Source organism: Saimiri boliviensis, chromosome 11, assembly GCF_048565385.1.
Source record: "Saimiri boliviensis isolate mSaiBol1 chromosome 11, mSaiBol1.pri, whole genome shotgun sequence".
Lineage (NCBI taxonomy): Eukaryota > Metazoa > Chordata > Mammalia > Primates > Cebidae > Saimiri > Saimiri boliviensis.
The window spans coordinates 81,689,430-81,708,586 of record NC_133459.1 but is presented as its reverse complement, the minus strand read 5'-3'; the positions used below and the strand labels follow the sequence as shown (position 1 = coordinate 81,708,586).

General features: G+C 33.3%; 1 protein-coding gene across 8 annotated transcripts in view; it reads right to left on the bottom strand.

Moving 5' to 3' along the window:
• Positions 1–19,157, bottom strand: part of PRKACB (protein kinase cAMP-activated catalytic subunit beta) — a 136,977-nt gene that overhangs the window by 26,359 nt on the left and 91,461 nt on the right. For all 8 annotated transcript variants that reach the window (XM_010347080.3, XM_074381083.1, XM_074381088.1 and 5 more), the window contains 3 exons: positions 10,501–10,627; positions 9,074–9,169; positions 4,129–4,251 (listed from right to left, as the gene is read on the bottom strand). In XM_010347080.3, coding sequence (XP_010345382.1) covers positions 4,129–4,251; positions 9,074–9,169; positions 10,501–10,627 — 346 coding nt within the window. The remainder of the gene's footprint in view (positions 1–4,128; positions 4,252–9,073; positions 9,170–10,500; positions 10,628–19,157) is intronic.

Genomic DNA, 19,157 nt, shown 5'->3' with positions numbered 1-19,157 from the left:
CTGCTACCCTTAGAAAGAAATGCTACAAGTTTGGCCCTTGGGAGGTGTCTGGCAACTTAAACAGTACCAGTGCCTTATACCAATATGAAACTTTTCCTAAATGATTAAAGTGGCTCACTGTACCTAGACTGTTGGTACAAACAATATAGTTTATTCTGAACATCTACTTTTGTTCTGGGAGCCGTGATTTTGGCATGAGCAAGGCAGAGGGTGCATATGTGACCAGGCCCCAATAAAAACAGGTACTGAGTATTTAACGAGGATCACTGGTAGATAAAATTTTACACTTGTCACAGTTCGTTGCTGAAGGAATTATGTGTATCCCTTGTGACTGCCTTGGGAGAGGACTCTTGAAAGCTTGTATCTGGTTTCTTCTGGACTTTGCCCTGACTGCCTTTTCCTTTTGCTCATTTCACTTTGTACCCTTTTCTTGTAATAAATCTTAGCCTTGAGTATCACTGTATGCTGAATCTTGTTGAGTCCTGCTAGTGAATCACCAAACTTGAAAATGGTCTTGGGGACCTCTGACATAGAAAGGAATAGTAATTGGGCGATAATCAATTACCCCTCATGTGAATGTTGAATTTCCCTTCAGGAAATATCAACCAATTCTTTGATCATTCAGTATATACTTATGTTTATACTTCTATATTTTGCATAATGTCTTCTTACACATTGTTACTCATTAAGAGTGGAACAATATTTACATTAGATATGTTGAAGCTAAGATTTTTAAAAATCATATAGGTCAAGGACTATAAAGTTATGGTTTCCATAGTAGCTATTACTTTAAGTACCTTAACTGCAAGTATAATTTTTGACTGCAATGTAAACTTTCTATATTTCCATGGGTAATGCAGTCAGATAGAGGTGTTATGGAGACCATAACTGATGCTTGTCATAGAGTACATGACACTGAGGGATGAAATTTAAAGACTATATATAGAAACAGCATATGTATTGCTATGATGAGGCATAGTTAATGCAGGAATCATAAATCTTTTCTGTCGACTATGCATCTGTAGACTCGAACCTTAACATTGCATGAATAATTTGACATTTAAATACCACCTCCTCTGTTTTTTAAAGGCAAAATATGTGTAGGAGAGGATCTAACAAGTTGATTGATCATCTTTCTGTGCACTTAAAAATACCAGCTTGAGTTAAAATATCGTAATAGAGAAAGCATTTTACAATCTATGTTCATATATATATGTATTTCAGTGAATCTATCACTTAATTAATAAATTTAACTTTAACTTTGATAAGCCATTGATACTTACAATCTTCATAATATGACTTCAAAATGGAGGATATAATCAATTTAAGATGCTGTTGCATAAAATAATATGCTTTTAAAATAAAAATAATTCTGAATGAAAAGCATATTCTTAAATGATACGTCATTAAAACCATTAAAATTTCAAATGCAAATACAAGGATCCACAAATATAAGACCAAATTGGATTTTTAACTAACTGTACAATTAAAAAAGTGTAAAAAAAACTAGTTGGTTTCTAATTCGGCTTTTAGCTACTAATCAGGGAGACAATACTTCTGCAATGTGAATAGAAACACATTCTAGTTTGAATCTGAATATTGAAACAGATGACTTATTGGGAAACAGTACAATCTATACTTCACATAATACAGAGTCTAGAGATCATTTAATGGCAATATTCCGCTTTCATGACTTCTACTTTAGATGAGTAAATGAAGAGATAGGAATAATTTTATATCCCATATGGGGTGAGATAATCTGGTACTTTTAGTTAAAAAACAAAAGTACACCAAATATCCTATCATATTTCTAAATAAATGAAGGGGGGAAACAGAATATTGTAGTATAATAAAGTTTTATGTTGCTGTTCTTCTAAGGTGCCTAGGATTTAGACTGCTATGATTTTAGAATATATGCCGATTATCAGGTACAACATTTTAAAGTTTGATATAAAATGAATATATATTCATAAACAGCTGAATATAAATTTTAACCAATGAAGAATGATTGGCAAATTGAGGTCAATGCATAAAGATGAAGACACATTAATTTTAACTAAAGCAATTTTTGTTAATAAATGTATGTTTATTTATGACAATATCTTTGTTAGAAAATTGGATTTCTTTTATGAAGTATAAATAAAAGCCATATAGTAAAGATTCAAGAACTTTATAATTACTGTTAAATTATTTAAAACAATTATTATAATTTTTACACTCTTAGTTTTTATATTAGTAAGATATTCTTCCATTTGTGATTTTAATGTATTTTGGTTCTCTCATCATCCTTCATATGACCTTTAGTCCTCTTCAGAGTCTACACTTCCCAAATTCTTCAAAAATAAATCACTGTTTTGTCTGCTAATTTTTTGCAAAGTTTTGTTTTGTTCATATCAAAAGTTCTGCCGGGGGAAAACAATTACAAAAATAAGAAATCTAAAGCCAGAGATCTACAAATGTGACAAGAACAGTGATATGAATACTTGTTTAAATAAGTACTGCATTCTGCTTTTCTGTATTGCCTTTATCAGTGCACAGCGTTCAACACCTAGCTTAGTTTATTTATCTGTAAGAGGTATTTATTTTTTACCTTTGACATAGTTGGGGTTGTCTGTCTCCTAATTTGTGAATACTAACAATACATAAAACTTTCTGCATACAATGTGGCAAAATACAAGGGGAAATCTTGTGACCCAGTAGACTGCATATGTACTGTAAGAAAGGGAATAATACTGTGTTGAAATGCATATTCTAGGTGATTGGATAGACTAATTCTATTGGCAAGTGTCTTGTTCCTACAGCCCAGCTGTGCAGCATCCATGATTTAAATTTAAGTATTGGCAAAAGAGATAAATTACTACAATACGGACATTCAGGGTACCTTGTGAATAGTTAACACTGGAAATTTTAAGTTGATAGATGCCAATGGTAAGCTTTCACACTAAATGTGGAATTTGAATCTGGCTGAGATACAAAGAAATAGAACCTTTCCTTCCATCTCCTTCCAGATTCTTCAGGTTGATTAGGTTTATCTCTGCCTAAGAAGGTCACAAAATACAACATAAATAAAAAATAAAACAAAAAATTTCAACTATATAACATCTCAGGGTAATATGTTACAAGAATGATGCACTATTTCCTGATCATATTCTAGATGGAACTATGTGGGGGACGGGGGAAGACAAAGACCACTTATAGAAATAGAAAGAAGGGAAAATAAGCAAAATATCCCTTCCCATATATTTTGTCATTAATTTACAGGGAATGTTCAAAAGCCTATTCTTTCATTGCTGCATGGTAGGAGATTCAGGCTCATTTCTATTGAGTCAACTATGGTCTTTTAAAAAGAAAGATCTGCTAAGGCAAGAGCAAATGATTGACCCTAAACAAAATACTCTTGAAAGCAAAATGAGAGAAGTGCAAAAGAAGGAAGATTTATGAAGTAATTTACAAAATGCAAAAAACTGTAACACAGTAAATCTACTCATGTTCAAGAAAAATTAATGTTATTTCCATGCTTGCTAAAAACCAATGACAATGATAATCACAATCTACACGAACAATTCTGTTAAAATCAGTTCTATAAATTTCCATCTTAAAAAGGCTTATTCATTTTATATTCAGTTTTACTTCCAATTTTGTAGTATTAAACATAATTAAAACTAGAAGTCTCTCCTGAAAATGCAAGGGCATATAAAAGAGCCCCTAAAACTTGTCTCCATGAAGACAGACACATGAAATAAAAAACTATTTTTTATTTATTTGAAGGAATATTGAGAATTATGGCTATCATCCTGTTCTTTGTGATAAAAATACTAAATATAGACATTGCTTTGCCATTTTTCTAATTTTTCGATAAAATTGTCATTTTTTTCTTAAGAGACTTAAATGAGTCAATTCTTATGCTAGTAAAAGCAGCAACTATAGATTTTTCTATATTTTTCCCAATGTAGATTCTATGTTTTGATGTAGATTTCTATATTTTTCCCAATGTAGATTCCCAACTATAGATTTTTCTATATTTTTCTCAATAACACTCTGATGACAAAATATGGTTTCAATCCATGAAGCTTAAAATTCATGTACAGTAACAATGAATAAGAGAATAATAAAAAAAATACTACTTACCTTTCCAGAAACAATCTTTTCATAAATCTGAATTGGTTGGTCTGCAAAGAATGGGGGATAGCCAGCTGCCATTTCATAGATTAGCACTCCTAATGCCCACCAATCCACTGCCTTATTGTAGCCCTGAGATAAACCAACACCAATGTCAATTGTTACTTAAGTTACTCAGAAGAGAATGAAATCAAAGGTAATTTCAAAATGACCTGGACGCATATAAAAAATTTTTAAAGTAGCTGCTGAGCAGCTATTCAGGATAGAATTTAAAAATGAACCAACTGTGTCAGGTCAGATTTAAATTAAACAAAAGAGGGAATTTACAGATATTGAAATTGGATATTAGGAAAGATTATTAAATCTTCTTTCTAAGTGATTAAGAATATTACAGATAACGAAATTTTCTTTATTTCACGGGGATAATTTAGTTCTTGCTCAATAACAGGAAGGCAATTAGACCACATTACTTCTTAAGGCCTGTTCTAGGTCCATAATCTTACTAATTAAATTTTCCACAGCATGCCTAGAAAGATCAAACATTTTCAAAGAAAATAATAGAAACTGAACTACATAGTAAATAGTGAAGTTGACTTCAAAATACTCTGTATTTTTGGAGTTAGGAGGGTGAATCTGCTAGGGACAATCCCATCTGTTTCAGAGGATTTTGTGAAAACAAAAAGTTTAATGTAGAATTTAATTAATGTAAATATTTAAGTATACTTTACTTCTGCTATCTACTGTTTTGCTTCCTATCTCTAAAAGGTATGCAGGAAAAAAAATGAATTTATAGGTTTTTGTGAGGACTTTATCATATAAAAGGGAGTAATGTGTATAAAAAGGGCTTTGCAAACCAAAGGTTTGCAAAAATTAAAGGTTATGTTTAATTATTCTTTTTCATATTAATCTTACTAAAATTAAGATCTAGAACTATTTACAAGAAAACAAATAAGAATAACATGTTTATATTAACATGTTAATGTAGTTTATCAACTATGATCAGTATCAACTGGCCCAAGAGATTTTTTAAAAACCCCGACAACCTGGTCATGAAGAGAAATAAACTGAATTCTACACAGATCTATTGTTTTACCCTCAGAAGTACCCTCTATCATTCCACCTTTTTGTCAAAACTGAAGCTTTACAAACTATTTAGTTTTCAAATTTCTAGCAAAAACATAATTCTATAATACTATAGAGATATTCTTTTTCTCTTTTTTCCCTGATTCTGTATATAACTTTCTAAGGGAAGGAGTGGTATAATAGGAATATCACTTTGTTTTCTAACAAAAATAGGCATTAGCTCTCCTTAACTTATTGATTTATATGTTTAACTTGTGTGCTAATGCTTATAGTAAATATGTCAGACACAAGTTAATACTCACGGTATAGAAATCAGAACACAATAAGAAATACGTTAAATTAAAATAGATAAATGGGCAAAGGAGATGAACTAATAATTTACAGACACACAACGAAATACCAAATGACTATTAAGCATTTAAAAAATTAATCGGCCAGGCATAGTGGTTCACACCTGTAATCCCAGCACTTTGGGAGGCCAAGGTGGGCAGATTGTGAGGTCAAAAGATCAAGACCATCCTGGCCAACATGGCGAAACCCTATCTCTACTAAAATACAAAAATTAGCTAGGCATGGTGGCACGCACTTGTAGTCCTAGCTACTTAGGAGGCTGAGGCAGGAGAGTTGCTTGAACCCGAGAGGCGGCGGGTGCAGTGAGCTGAGATTGTGCCACTGCACTCCAGCCTTGTAACAGTGCAAGACTCCATCTCAACAACAAAAAAGCAAAAAACAAAAACAAAAACAAAAACAAAAACAAAAAAACACAAAGAAATAAAAAACTTGAGAATGAAAATAGATACAATTTATTGCCTATTATATCAGTAAATATTTTAAATATGAGTATACCCAGTGATGGTGCTATGAAATAGGCACTCTAATATACTAATGGTAGAAGTATAAAATGGCATAATAATTTTGGAAAGCAATTTGGCAATATTTATAAAAACCTTAAAAATATTCCTAGTCATTGACCCAGTAATTCTGCTTCTGGGAATGTATGCTAAGGAAATAATGTAAAATACAGAAAAAGCTTTATGTATAAAGATGTTTATCATAGTTATTTATAATAATAAAAAACAAAATACAAAAATAAAACCTGAATACTCAACAATAGAAGAGTGACTAAATACTTCATGGTACATTTGTAAACAAGCCATTAGAATGATGTTTCCATGCTTGTTATTATGAAAGTAAAAAAAGTCAGAGATAAGACTATATACATTTACTATGATTTCAACTATGACAATCCAGAAATAAGGCCACACACCTATGACCACCTGATCTTTGACAAGGCTGACAAAAACAAGCAATGGGAAAAAGATTCCCTACTCAATAAATAGTTCTGGGATAACTGGCTAGCCATATGCAGAAGACTGAAGCTGGACCCCTTCCTTATACAATATACAAAATCAACTCAAGATGGATTAAAGACTTAAATACAAAACCCCAAAGTATAAAAACCTTTGAAGACAACCTAGGCAATGCCATCCCGAACACAGGAATAGGTACAGGAATAGATACAGATTTCATGACAAAGGCACCAAAAGCAATTCCAACAAAAGCAAACACTGTCAAGTGGGATCTAATTAAACTGAAGAGCTTATGCACAGCAAAAAAACTATCAACAGTAAACAGACAACCTACAGAATGGGAGAAAATATTTGGTAACTATGCATCTGCCAAAGGTCTAATATCCAGCATCCATAAGGAACTTAATCAAATTTTACAAAAAACAACCCCATGAAAAGGTGGGCAAAGGACATTAACTGATACTTTCTGAAAGAAGACATACATGTGGCCAACAAGGATATGAAGAAATGCTCAATATCACTGATCATTAGAGAAATGCAAGTCAAAACTGCAGTAAGATACCATTCCACACCAGTCAGAATGGCTATTACTAAAAAGTCAAAAAATAACAAATGCTGGCAAAGCTGCAGAGAAAAGTGAACAATTATACACTGTTGGTAGAAGTGTAAATTAGTTCAACCATTGTGGAAAGCAGTATGGAGATTCCTAAAATGAGCTAAAAGCAGAACTACCATTTGACTCAGCAATCCCACTACTGGGCATATACCCAGAGGATTATAAATCATTCCATTATAAAGACAAATGTACTTGTTTATTCATTGTGGCACTCCTCACAATAGCAAAGACATGGAATCAACCTACATGTTCATCAATTGTGGACTAGATCAAGAAAATACGGTACATATACACTATAGCAGGCATCCCCAAACTATGGCCCGCGGGCCGCATGCGGCCCCCTGAGGCCATTTATCTGGCCCCCTGCTGCACTTCAGGAAGGGGCACCTCTTTCATTGGTGGTCAGTGAGAGGAGCACAGTATGTGGCGGCCCTCCAACGGTCTGAGGGACAGTGAACTGGCCCCCTGTGTAAAAAGTTTCGGGATGCCTGCACTATGGAATACTATGCAGCTATAAAAAGGAATAAGATCATGTCTTTTGCACGAACATGGATGGAGCTGGAGGCTGTCATCCACAGCAAACTAAAGCAAGAACAGAAAACCAGATACCACATTTTCACTTATAAGTGGGAGCTAAATGATGAGAATTTATGAACACAAAGAAGGAAATAACAGACACTGGGTTCTATTTGAGGGTGGGGGTAGGGAGGAGGAAGAGGAAAAGAAAAGATAACTATGGTACTGGACTTAATTCCTGAGTGATGAAATAATCTGTACAATAAACCCCCATGACATGAGTCTACCTATGTAACAAACCTTCATATGCATCCCTGAACCTAAAATATAAGCTAATATATATATATATATACTCTTATATATTATCATATATAATATATTATCATATATATGTGTGTGGATATGTGTGTGTATATATGTATATATACACATATAAATAAATATTTTTTAAAAGGTTGCCTCTAGGTTGGTGGGATTACATATAGTTTTTTTTGGTTGTTTCTTTGTGTTTTTCTGTATTTTCTAAATTTGTAAAATGAGTATTATTTTTACAATATATACACATTTATAAAAGTATTAGTGCTCATTTTAATGTCACATTATTCGTTAACTGTATTTAAAGAAGAAATGTGTTAACTGCAATGACATTTGGACTATAAAAGATCAAGAAGTTATACCTTATTTGAATCATAAAAGATGATGAGAGAGAAGTTGAAAGAAATCTTTTATTTTAACACTTCTATAGATTAGTCATATTTCACTGATTCCATTTGGAAACTACTGAAGCATGTGTTTTATCCCTTTCCTTTTCCTCTCTCCTATTTGTGCCTGGTTATTGTTAGGTTCTCCTTTCTAGATTTCTCCACGAAGAGATGGTAGAGGAAAAGTTAAACCATTCTTTCAGATATAAGTACAGTTTCTCTCACCATATTTCACTATTTAGAAAAGTAGAGCTGCCTTCAATAAGACTAAAACTATTAAATGGCTGTTAATAGTCCTATTTAAGATTTAAAAACACTTCTCATACATTCCTTTTATTTAAATGGTAAATTTGAAACAAATAAAGAATGGACAGCTAGTACATATCATCTCTAGATTTACCTCTTGGTGTAATCCAGAGCAAGTCTTCTCTACCCTCCCGTTACTAGGAATAATTAAGAAAAGACTATGTTTTGGTTGCAAAACATGGATCTAGAGGTCACATTTATTCATATTATTTCTCTAAGACGCAGAGTTAAAATTGACAGAGGTTATAGGATTAGCAGTAGATGCTAAATAATTATTCTTTAGTAATCATGCACAAATAGATTTAAATTCATAACTTAGATCAAATTAAAAATGTAAAATTAGATCAACAAACTCTTTTTACATAAGTTCATAAGAATGCATGCCTCATATTTCTACTTCTTATATATTGATATGAATATACCTTGCTGAGAATTATTTCTGGAGCCAAATACTCTGGAGTTCCACATAATGTCCAAGTTCTGCCTTTAACTCTTTTGGCAAACCCAAAGTCTGTGACCTATAAAAGAAAAGAAAATACTAGTGAAAATGTATTGCCTCACAATAAATATATTTATTGAGCCTAAACTGAAAGTTTAAAATTCAAATTGAAACCATGAAAGAAATGGAAAAACAAATTAAGTCCATGTAATTGAGATTCATTCATGAATATTTAGTGAATGAAGGTTTGAATAACCAAAGTTGGAAATCCTTTGGTTAAAGGATTTCCTCAAAGAAAAGGAACAAATGAATAACAAAGAAAAGGAACAAATGAATAACAAAACACTTTTCAGACATTGTCATAAGTTCCTAGACCCAAGAAATAAAAAAGTGAAAAAAAAGGTAAAAATAAATAGCATTAATAAAAATGAAACAATGCTAAAAGTTTGCCTTACCCCAATGTGCCCTTTGCCATTAATTGTAGCATCAGAAGTTCAAAAATGTCAATGGGAGAATCTATCAACAATTGTGTAAAAAGAAATGTTCCCACTTTGTTAATAGTAGAAGTGGAAAGAAAATATTGATACCAGTTCAGTATTGGTAGTCAGGGATCCTTTGGCAGTTACACTGCAGTCGTAAAGCACATGGACTCTGGGATCAGACTGCCTAGGTTCAAATTTTGACTCTACCATTTATGAGCTAAATGACCTTGCTATGCTTAGTTTTTTTTTTTTTCTTTTCTTTTCTTTTTGAGATGGAGTTTTACTCTTGCTGCTCAGGCTGGAGTGCAATGGTGTGATCTTGGCTCATTGCAACCTCTGCCTCCCAGGTTCAAGTGATTCTCTGCCTCAGCCTCCTGAGTAGCTGAGATTACAGGCATGCACCACCATGTCCAGTTAATTTTGTCTTTTTTGTAGAGACAGGGTTTTATTATATTGGTCAGGCTGGTCTGGAACTCCCTACCTCAGGTGATCCGCCCACCTTGGCCTCCCAAAGTGCTGGGATTACAGGTGTGAGTCACTGCACCCAGCCAGTTTTGTTAATTTTAAAATGAAGATAGCAATGGTATTTCTACTTCATAGGTTTATTAGGATTGAAGAAATAATACATGTAAAACACTTGAAATATGCCTGGTACTAATAAGTGCTAACAGATTTAGCTATTAATATCTCCTTATGCAAGAGCCTATACTAAGTTCACAATTACAGATTAAAGGAGATATAAACAGGTTCCTTTCATAATAGGATTTTTGCTTCTCTGTCACAGCAGTGAAACTCTGAGCTCTACTTAAACTATTAGGAATAAGTAAATGTCTCCTTCATAAAAAAGGACCAAGTTGGGATTACATACATACAATGTCTTCCTTAGTATTTTCTCAAATACACTATACATAATGTATTTAAGTCATACCTGGATATAGCCTTGATGGTCAATTAAGAGATTTTCAGGTTTTAGATCTCTGTAGATGAGGTCTAGTGAATGGAGGTACTCGAATGTTAGTACTATCTGAGCTGCATAGAACCGTGCGTGGGGTTCACTGCAAAGAACAAAAACATTGATTTTCTGTAAAAATGAGTTAATACATTCTAATTAGATTATACATAAAAATTAACATAAAGTATGGGAACAAAAAGTATTTTTTAAAAAATGTATATAAAGAATCTTGTTAGTTTCCAAATATTTTGAAAATCTCTATATTGTGTTCAAATAAAGCTCTGGCAAATTTATAGGGAAGAATAAGTTGAGGGAAAATATAAACTTAAAATATTATCTTCTTATAAATCATTATTGCCTATATTTGAATATATTGATGTCTTTCTAATTATGTCATATCTTAAGAATGATTTGAAAGCAAATGTGACAACTGGATTGTCTATCAGCGCCATTGCTTTTGTTAACAGGCTCCATCTACTTTTCTCACAAATTTCAAGTGTTTATAGAATTCCCTACATAGAATCTCTTTAGCTGAATTTATCTGCAGATTAATGTCACTTTACTAGTCTTGTAATAATTCCTGTTACAAAAATGACATACATTCATAAGGGAAAATATCATAAAATATTGTTAAAGAATAATGAATACTTCTAATACCATTCAGAGACCATATAGATATAATTCTGGCAGGAGAATTTCCAAATCTTCTACTCTGCATGTTTACATAGATATACAGACATAGGTATAATCTCCGTTAGTGTAAATATGTACAGTTCTTTTATGTATATATTAGATTGATAGATCAGTGTAATTTTGATGTCATAATCTGAAAAATCCAAAAAGATGTACCAATTTTCTAATTTAATATCTTCTAATGTATTAACTGAATTCTAGTAAACTGCCTGAAATTTGCTTGTCACTACATTTCCCAAGAGCTCAGTAAATATTTGTTGAAAGAATGAGTATGTAAAGAAAACTGCTTTTGGGGATCAAAATTTTATAATACCTTTCCAGTTTCAGCTTCATCCAACACTATCAATCTACATTGTATGCCAAATGACAAGGAATGAGGAGAACATTGTAAGCAGAGATTAAAAGAATCATTCTGGTCATTGCAACATTTATGCTTAAACTGGGAAACATTTGACCTGAGAGGTCCCCTCTTATTTCCTTTATGCATCTGTAAACATGTCATTAGTATTATTGCTGTTTACTTATAAAATATTAATTTCCAAATCCTGGTGTTTAATTGGAGGAATACATACATTACATAGATCTATAATAAAATTCTTTTTTTTTTCTTGCTCTGTTGCAGGGCTGGAGTGCTGTGGCATGATCACTGCAGCCTCAAACTACTGGGCTCATGCAATCTTCCCACCTCAGTCTACCGAGGTGCTGGGACTACAGTTGCACACCACCATGCCTAGCTATTTTTTTGTATTTTTTTGTAGTGGGAAGGCACAGGTTTTCCACGTTGCTCAGGTTGGTTTTGAACTCCTGAGTTCAAGTGATCCACCCACCTGAGCCTCCCAAAGTGCTGTGATTACAGGCTTATATGAGCCTATGTGCTCAGTCTACAATCAAATTCTTGAAAGGTGAAAGTAAATATTCCAAGTGCAAACTGTTACTGGATATTTCCATTTGATGTTTAATTAAATGTAGGAAGACAATAGTAAGGGCTAATGCTGTGGTAGTTTTAAGTCTAGACAGCTTTAAGTAGAGAATTATAAAGACTCCTTTGATTCTGATTAAAGCCATGCAAAACAATAACTTATATTCCTATTGCCTCAAAACTTCTAAGATGGATATTATCAATCATTCAAGTGTATATGTAGTATTTGTGAAAGATGAGAAAAGACAAGTGTCTCAGTGTGAATTCCTTCAATCAACTTGCTGTTTAAGTACCAAGTCAAGTATTAAAAAGTCAATTTCAAAGAGTAGTAAGACTGTGGGGAGTTGCAAAGAAAAGAAGTTAACAATTATAGAAAGTTAACAAAAACCTTTTTGAGAAGAGGTTGAGGTGTAGTACTTTAGTGAAAACTTTAAATAATAACAGGGCAATATGAGGATTCAGCTTGAACAATGGGCAGTAGGACAGAGAGGACAACAGGAGGGGAAAGAAAATTCTCAAAGATAAGTAGAAACTACTTTAGTTTGCACAGTGCCTGACACTATTAATTATATTAGTTGCCCTGTACATTTTAAGTCAATAAATGAATCTTGGCTTAGGCTTTAGGTCATTAGGATAACTAATGTTTGGTCATTGCTTGATATCATCTTGTGATATTCTGAGTCTGCCATCATCATTTTATGAATCAAATTACCATCATCAGTCATGTTTTAGCTCATACTTGTGTTTTAATTATGCCAATATTTAATTGTGAAAGTTGATTATACAAATTGAGTCATTTTTGTCATACCCAATTAAATCAGAATTGAAGGGCCAGGGCAATAAAGCACTCAGAGCACATGGCACCTGCTCCAAGAATTAAATTTTCCACACACCTAGCAGCTAAAGCTTCCTGCTGTAACCCGAAGCCAGTTTTATCTAATACCTACTAAAACAACCTGCTGTGACTCTAAGATTAGTTTGAGCCACCGCCATCACTCACCAGTCACAGCTTGCCAGCTCCCCAAAATTTTGCTAGTGCCAAAGAACTTTGTTCCAAAACAAATGTAAAATTTCTCCTTTTTATAAACCTCCAACCTTCTTTTTGTTTTTCAGTCACACCAAAGACCACCTGGTCTGTGTGTATGCCTTGCATTGCAATCTCTGCTTCCCAAGTAAAATATTGAATCTAGAGATTCATCTCTCTCTCTATTTTTTTGACTTTGATTTAGTTGGTGTCAGAAGTGGGATCCTACTTCAGGGAGAATCTCTGGCCCTGGGAACTACAGCATGAAGTACCCACATTGGGACCCTTTCAGTTCCGCTGCTTCTGAGGTGGGGGGATCACCTGTTTTCCACTTGATGAGTCTCTTTTGGACTAAACTCCTAATTTTGGTTGAGTTCTCTTTTATTTGGGATTTGGTTGGGAAAGGGTCTTTCTCATTCCCCTTCCTGTCTGAGAGGAGTCTTTTGCCTCCTGGCTGACTGATCTCCTGTTGGGGAGGATTATTTTCCCCCTGTTAACTTCAGCTGCAAAGCTTAGACCTCAGTTTTGATGTTTAGTTGAGGGTACTCTTCCTTTCATTTGGAGACTTATTGTTCTTTCTGGTAAGGACATACTTTATTTTCTGTTGGCACTTATGTTTATTTGGCCTTGTGTATTCAGCACTTGTGTTTAATTGGCTTTTGTGTATTTGGCATTAAACTGAATCACCTAAATACATTTAGTTAAAAATAGGCTCTCAAAGTTTAAAGGCATGCCAGGATATTTTCTGGGACTCCAGCTGGTAAAGTGTTCAAACATTATAGGAATTATTCAAACAGTCTGTTGTTCTTACAACAAAACTAAAAGATCATGGTCATAAAATCATATACTCTAAATAAGACTCATATCTCAACTGATATCTTAAGGCTAACAAAAATTTCAGGACTCAGAGATTGCCTTGCTACAAAATACTGTCTCAAAGCTAGCTAAGACAATATCCTCTCTGAAGCTTTTCCCTCCACTTTTACAATTCCTCTTCTTTATCCTAATCTAGACTAAACTCTCTTTTCCTATTTTGGCATACTGACTATTTAAGTAAAAACATTGGAAAGTCATCAGATATAAAAGAAAATCATTTTGATTTTCATGTTGTTTTGTTTTTAAGATAAAATTCCAATGTAAAGGACACTGTCTCTATACTAAAAGAAATGGCAACAATCTTATCTTCAGAGACAAAGAACTGAGACAAGAAAATATTGTACAGACTTTGTTAGAATAACTCCTATTATTTGGGTCTCCTCACATAATTTATTCACATTTTCACAGTTAATAATTCTTTGTCTAATCCAGTATATTGCTAACTGGCTCAAAGCCCTCTACCTATAATTTAGTTCACAGACTTCATAATATTACCTATTTAAAAAAAGCTTAGTAAGTTTAGCCTTATCCCATTTTGTTAGAAAAACAACAATTTGGATCTAACTCTCTTTTTATAAACTGGCTGGTTTATTGTTTTACTACCTCATGAATTCTAAAAAAGAAGCTGTAAGATTTTTACTTATAAATTTGTGTAGGTGTTTAGATGTTTTTATGCATATGTACATATATTATGTTGTATGTTGTGTCTATATAATAAAATCTGACATAGTTGTCTAGAAATCCCTTAAGGAATTCTATTTGGATAAATGCATACTAATATAAAATATTTTAGTTCACATGACTTAAGTACATCCTAGATAAATTAATTGGTTTTAAAATTATTTATTTTTTAAAATTTTTGTTTTTGATTCAGAGGGTACATGTGCAGGTTTGTTACATGGGCATATTGCATGATCCTGAGGTTTGGGGTATGAATGTTACTATCACCCAGGTAGTGAGCATAACACCCACTGGGTAATTTTTCGGCCGATGTTTTCCTCCCTTCTTCTCCTCTGCAGTAGTTCCCAGTGTCTACTGTTTCCATCTTAATGTCCACGTACATTCAATGTTTAGCTCTCGCTTAAAAGTGAGAACATGAAGTATTTGGATTTTTGTTCCTGTGTTAATTTACTTAGGATAATGACCTCCAGAAGCTTCCATGTTGCTGCAAAGGACATGATTTCATTTTTTTTTTTTTTTTATGGATGTGTGCTATTCCATGGTGTATATATTCCACTTAACTTGAAGGCAGCTGCAGAGAAATGTCAGGTCACTTACAAAGGGAACTCCATCAGGTCCATCAGCAATGGACCTCTCAGCTTAAACCTTATAATCCAGAAGAGACTGGGGCTTATTGTCAGCATCCTCTAAGAAAAGAAATTCCACCCAAGAACTTAATATCCCACCAAATTAAGCTTCTTAAGTGAAGGAGAAGTAAAATTTTTCTCAGACAAGGGAACACTAAGATAATTCATTACCACCAGATCAGCCTTACAAGTGGTCCTTAAGGGAGTCCTAAACATAGACATGAAAGGTACCATAAAAACACACTTAAGATCATAGCCCACAGACAATATAAAGCAATTACGAAAACAAATCTACAAAGCAATCAGCTGGTGACATAATGACAGGATCAAAATCTCACATATCACTACAAATCCTGAATGTAAATGGCCTAAATGACCCACTTAAAAGGCAAAGAGAGGCAAGCTGGATAAAAAGAAAAGTCCCAACTGTCTGCTATCTTCAAGAGACCCATATCACCTGTAAAGACACTCATAAGCTCAAAATAAGGGATGAAGAAAGAACTACCATGGAAATGGAAAACAAAAAAGAACAGGAGTCACTATTCTTACATAAAATAAAAAAGACCTTAAATGATCAGGAAAGACAAAGAAGGGCATTACATAAAGATAAAGGGTCCAGTTCAACAAGACTTAACTATACGAACTAAACAATTATTAATAAAACAAAATCAGAAATGTTTTCAAAATTGTCAACTTAGATTTTTGTCTGGATTTCCTGGTCAGAGAGTTTGATGTTTGCCTCTTGATAAATTTCTTAAAATCATGAAGCTATAAACCATGTTAAAACAAAATGATCTTTGTTTATGCAATTATTTGATACATAGGATTAATTGAATCTTATTGATTTAATAAACATCTGTATCTTCTGAGTTGTTGACAGACTATTCATGTATCTAACTTTAAGTTCTTATTTGGGTAAACATTTGATATTAACAGTGTACACTCATACCCTGCACACATTCATCCTGTGTCTGATTAAATTCAAGTACTCAATTAACTTTCAGGTGATTGGTAATTTTTTTTAATGGAAAGCTCTAAATGAGAAAAAGAAATAAGAAAAAATGAACATACTGCAGAAAATTTTTCTGTACCATTTTGGTAATCTGCCTAAAAAGCTTGATTTTATATTTTATCAAGATAACATCCTATGTTGTCTTCATCAGGTTTTTCATTTAAATGACTATTATTTTACAGTGACCGGTTATTCTGTTTTGACCAAGTGTTTTGACTCTGTTAAGATCTTTAACAAACTCCACAAAAATCAAATCCTAACTTAAGTGTTCTTGATCTAGAATTAGCTTTGGGATTTTCCATATGTGGCCCTTGAAAAACATCCGAAGACACAGATCTCATCTTGTAGATATATTAAATAATCAGATTTGTTTGGTAAATTATATAAAAGACATTGTATAAATGATGTGATATTACATGTTTTAGTTGCATTTACGGATATGTTGTTCATCTGAATGTTTTAAAAATTATATAAATTCATATAAATTAATGTTTTTCATAATTCTGGTTATTGTCTTAAAATGCTAGATATAATAGAAATAACTTGTTTATTTGTTCATTGTAAACTTTCATCAGATTTTTGCCCATGGCTATTCTATATTTTTGTCATCCAGAGCTATTATTTTGAATTCCCAGAATCATTTATAATCAGATGTGTGGAAAAGATCCCAACAAGTACTCTTAAATACAGGTTTCTAATAACTTTAAGATTAATTGACTAAATAAAAATTTCCAAAATGCTAATAAAAAATGATGAGTAAATGAAAATACTAATCAAGATCAAGCAAAACAAAAATTACTTACATAAAATTAAGTAATTGATAAAAATAATGTTTTCATAACTTTCATTTAAAACATCATTAGTTCTTTACTTAAATATTTTGGTTTCCAGATTTTAAAAAATTATCTCTTAAGCTATTTATAATTTGTAGCAATTTGGCAAAGTATATATTTGTAAAAAAAAAAGATAAAAGCATTTCCTTTTTTTCTCCTTATTATTCAAAAATTAGTTGTAAGTACTTTTATGGGAATACGATGATTTGCATTAAGTCCAGTAAAAATCTGTTCTCTGCTTACAGCAGAATACAATTGAAAACACTGATTATATTTCCAAGGTTCTTACCAACCTGTTGCATTTTAAAAGTACATAAAATGCCTAATTCAAGGGTTTCTCAGCATTACTATGAGTAAATAAAAACTTACTTCCTGGCAGGACCAGGAATCTAAGGATTGTAAATAAAATCTAAAGACTGCCTTAGTTTGGCTTCTTTGCCTCAAGAAGTTTTTAAATCTAAGATTCCCCCGGGTGCGGTGGCTCAAGCCTGTAATCCCAGCACTTTGGGAGGCCGAGGTGGGTGGATCACGAGGTCAAGAGATCGAGACCATCCTGGTCAACATGGTGAAACCCCGTCTCTACTAAAAATACAAAAAATTAGTGGGGCATGGTGGCGCGTGCCTGTAATCCCAGCTACTCAGGAGGCTGAGGCAGGAGAATTGCCTGAACCCAGGAGGCGGAGGTTGCGGTGAGCCGAGATCGCGCCATTGCACTCCAGCCTAGGTAACAAGAGCGAAACTCCGTCTCAAAAAAAAAAAAAAAAAAAAAATCTAAGATTCCTATGTAATCAATGTAGAGAAAAAAGTTGTTTCTAAAGAATAACTATAATACAGCTGTTATTAGACTGTAAGTCTATACTTTGTTTTTGAGTATTGTTATCCACCTACAGACTAGACAAGGTCCTAAATTCTTCTAGGTTCCTCCAATCAAACTTTCTTCCATAAAATTTCTAAAATGAGAACCGCTCTGTTCCTCAAGTCCTGTAAGCTGAAACTATGTAAATTTTAAGAAACAAATCTCATGTCTGATGTATGGCCACACAGAAAGTTCATCAAACTGTCCAAAGCCATAGTCAGAGACATTTAAACTGTAAACAAGGCCAAGAAAGTTAATGTTTTCCATGGTGTAAACAGCTTTTCTCAAGACATTGGAACAATACTCCATATTGTAATGAAACTCTTACCCCTCTTAATACCTCCCTTTTTCACTTAACTGAATAATACTGTAATTAAAAATTCCCAGTCAGTTACTGCTATAGGTACTGGTGAGACCTGTTATGGCCATGGACAAAACCTGACTTAAGAAATTCTTTCAGTTCATCTAGTCCACAACATCGACAATATCTTTAACACAATTTTTAGTTTAATTTGTCCTGGTGGTCCCTCTTGCAAAGTTAGGCATTCTCTGCTTTAGTTCAACCCAGTCATAAAATGTTAGTCAATGCCAACAGGAGGTCTCACTGGTTTCCCCTGGTCCTTTAATTTGTTTAGTTTTTTGCCCTTAGGCCTGGGCTTTAGTTGAAAAGCACTGCACAAATAAATTTTACTATATTGTTAATTTTTTTCCTATCATTTGTAAGCTTTGTTCTTAGTGCCTATCTAATCTTTGTAAAGTCCCAACAGAATAATGTTAGCCCAGCACTTAAAGATGACTGCTAATACCTATGGAAGTGATAAGAGGGAACTCGATGCTGGATTCCAGACAAACACCTACTTTGAGAAAAATTTACCTTCTGGCCTCTTGGTTACTTGAATGTGACCTACTTCCGTGACAGAGACGGCCCCTCTCCCCATACCTTCTCTCATATATGGGACAGAAACAACTAGAATAAGTCCATCCTGGCACCAACAAACAATTAAGCCTAACTTCAAGGTGGTTGATCAGCAATGCTTTCAGAGATTTTGATTGAAAGAGAAAAATATGAAAGCTGATTCTCATCATAAGCAACTAAATCAGAGTCAAGGGGCC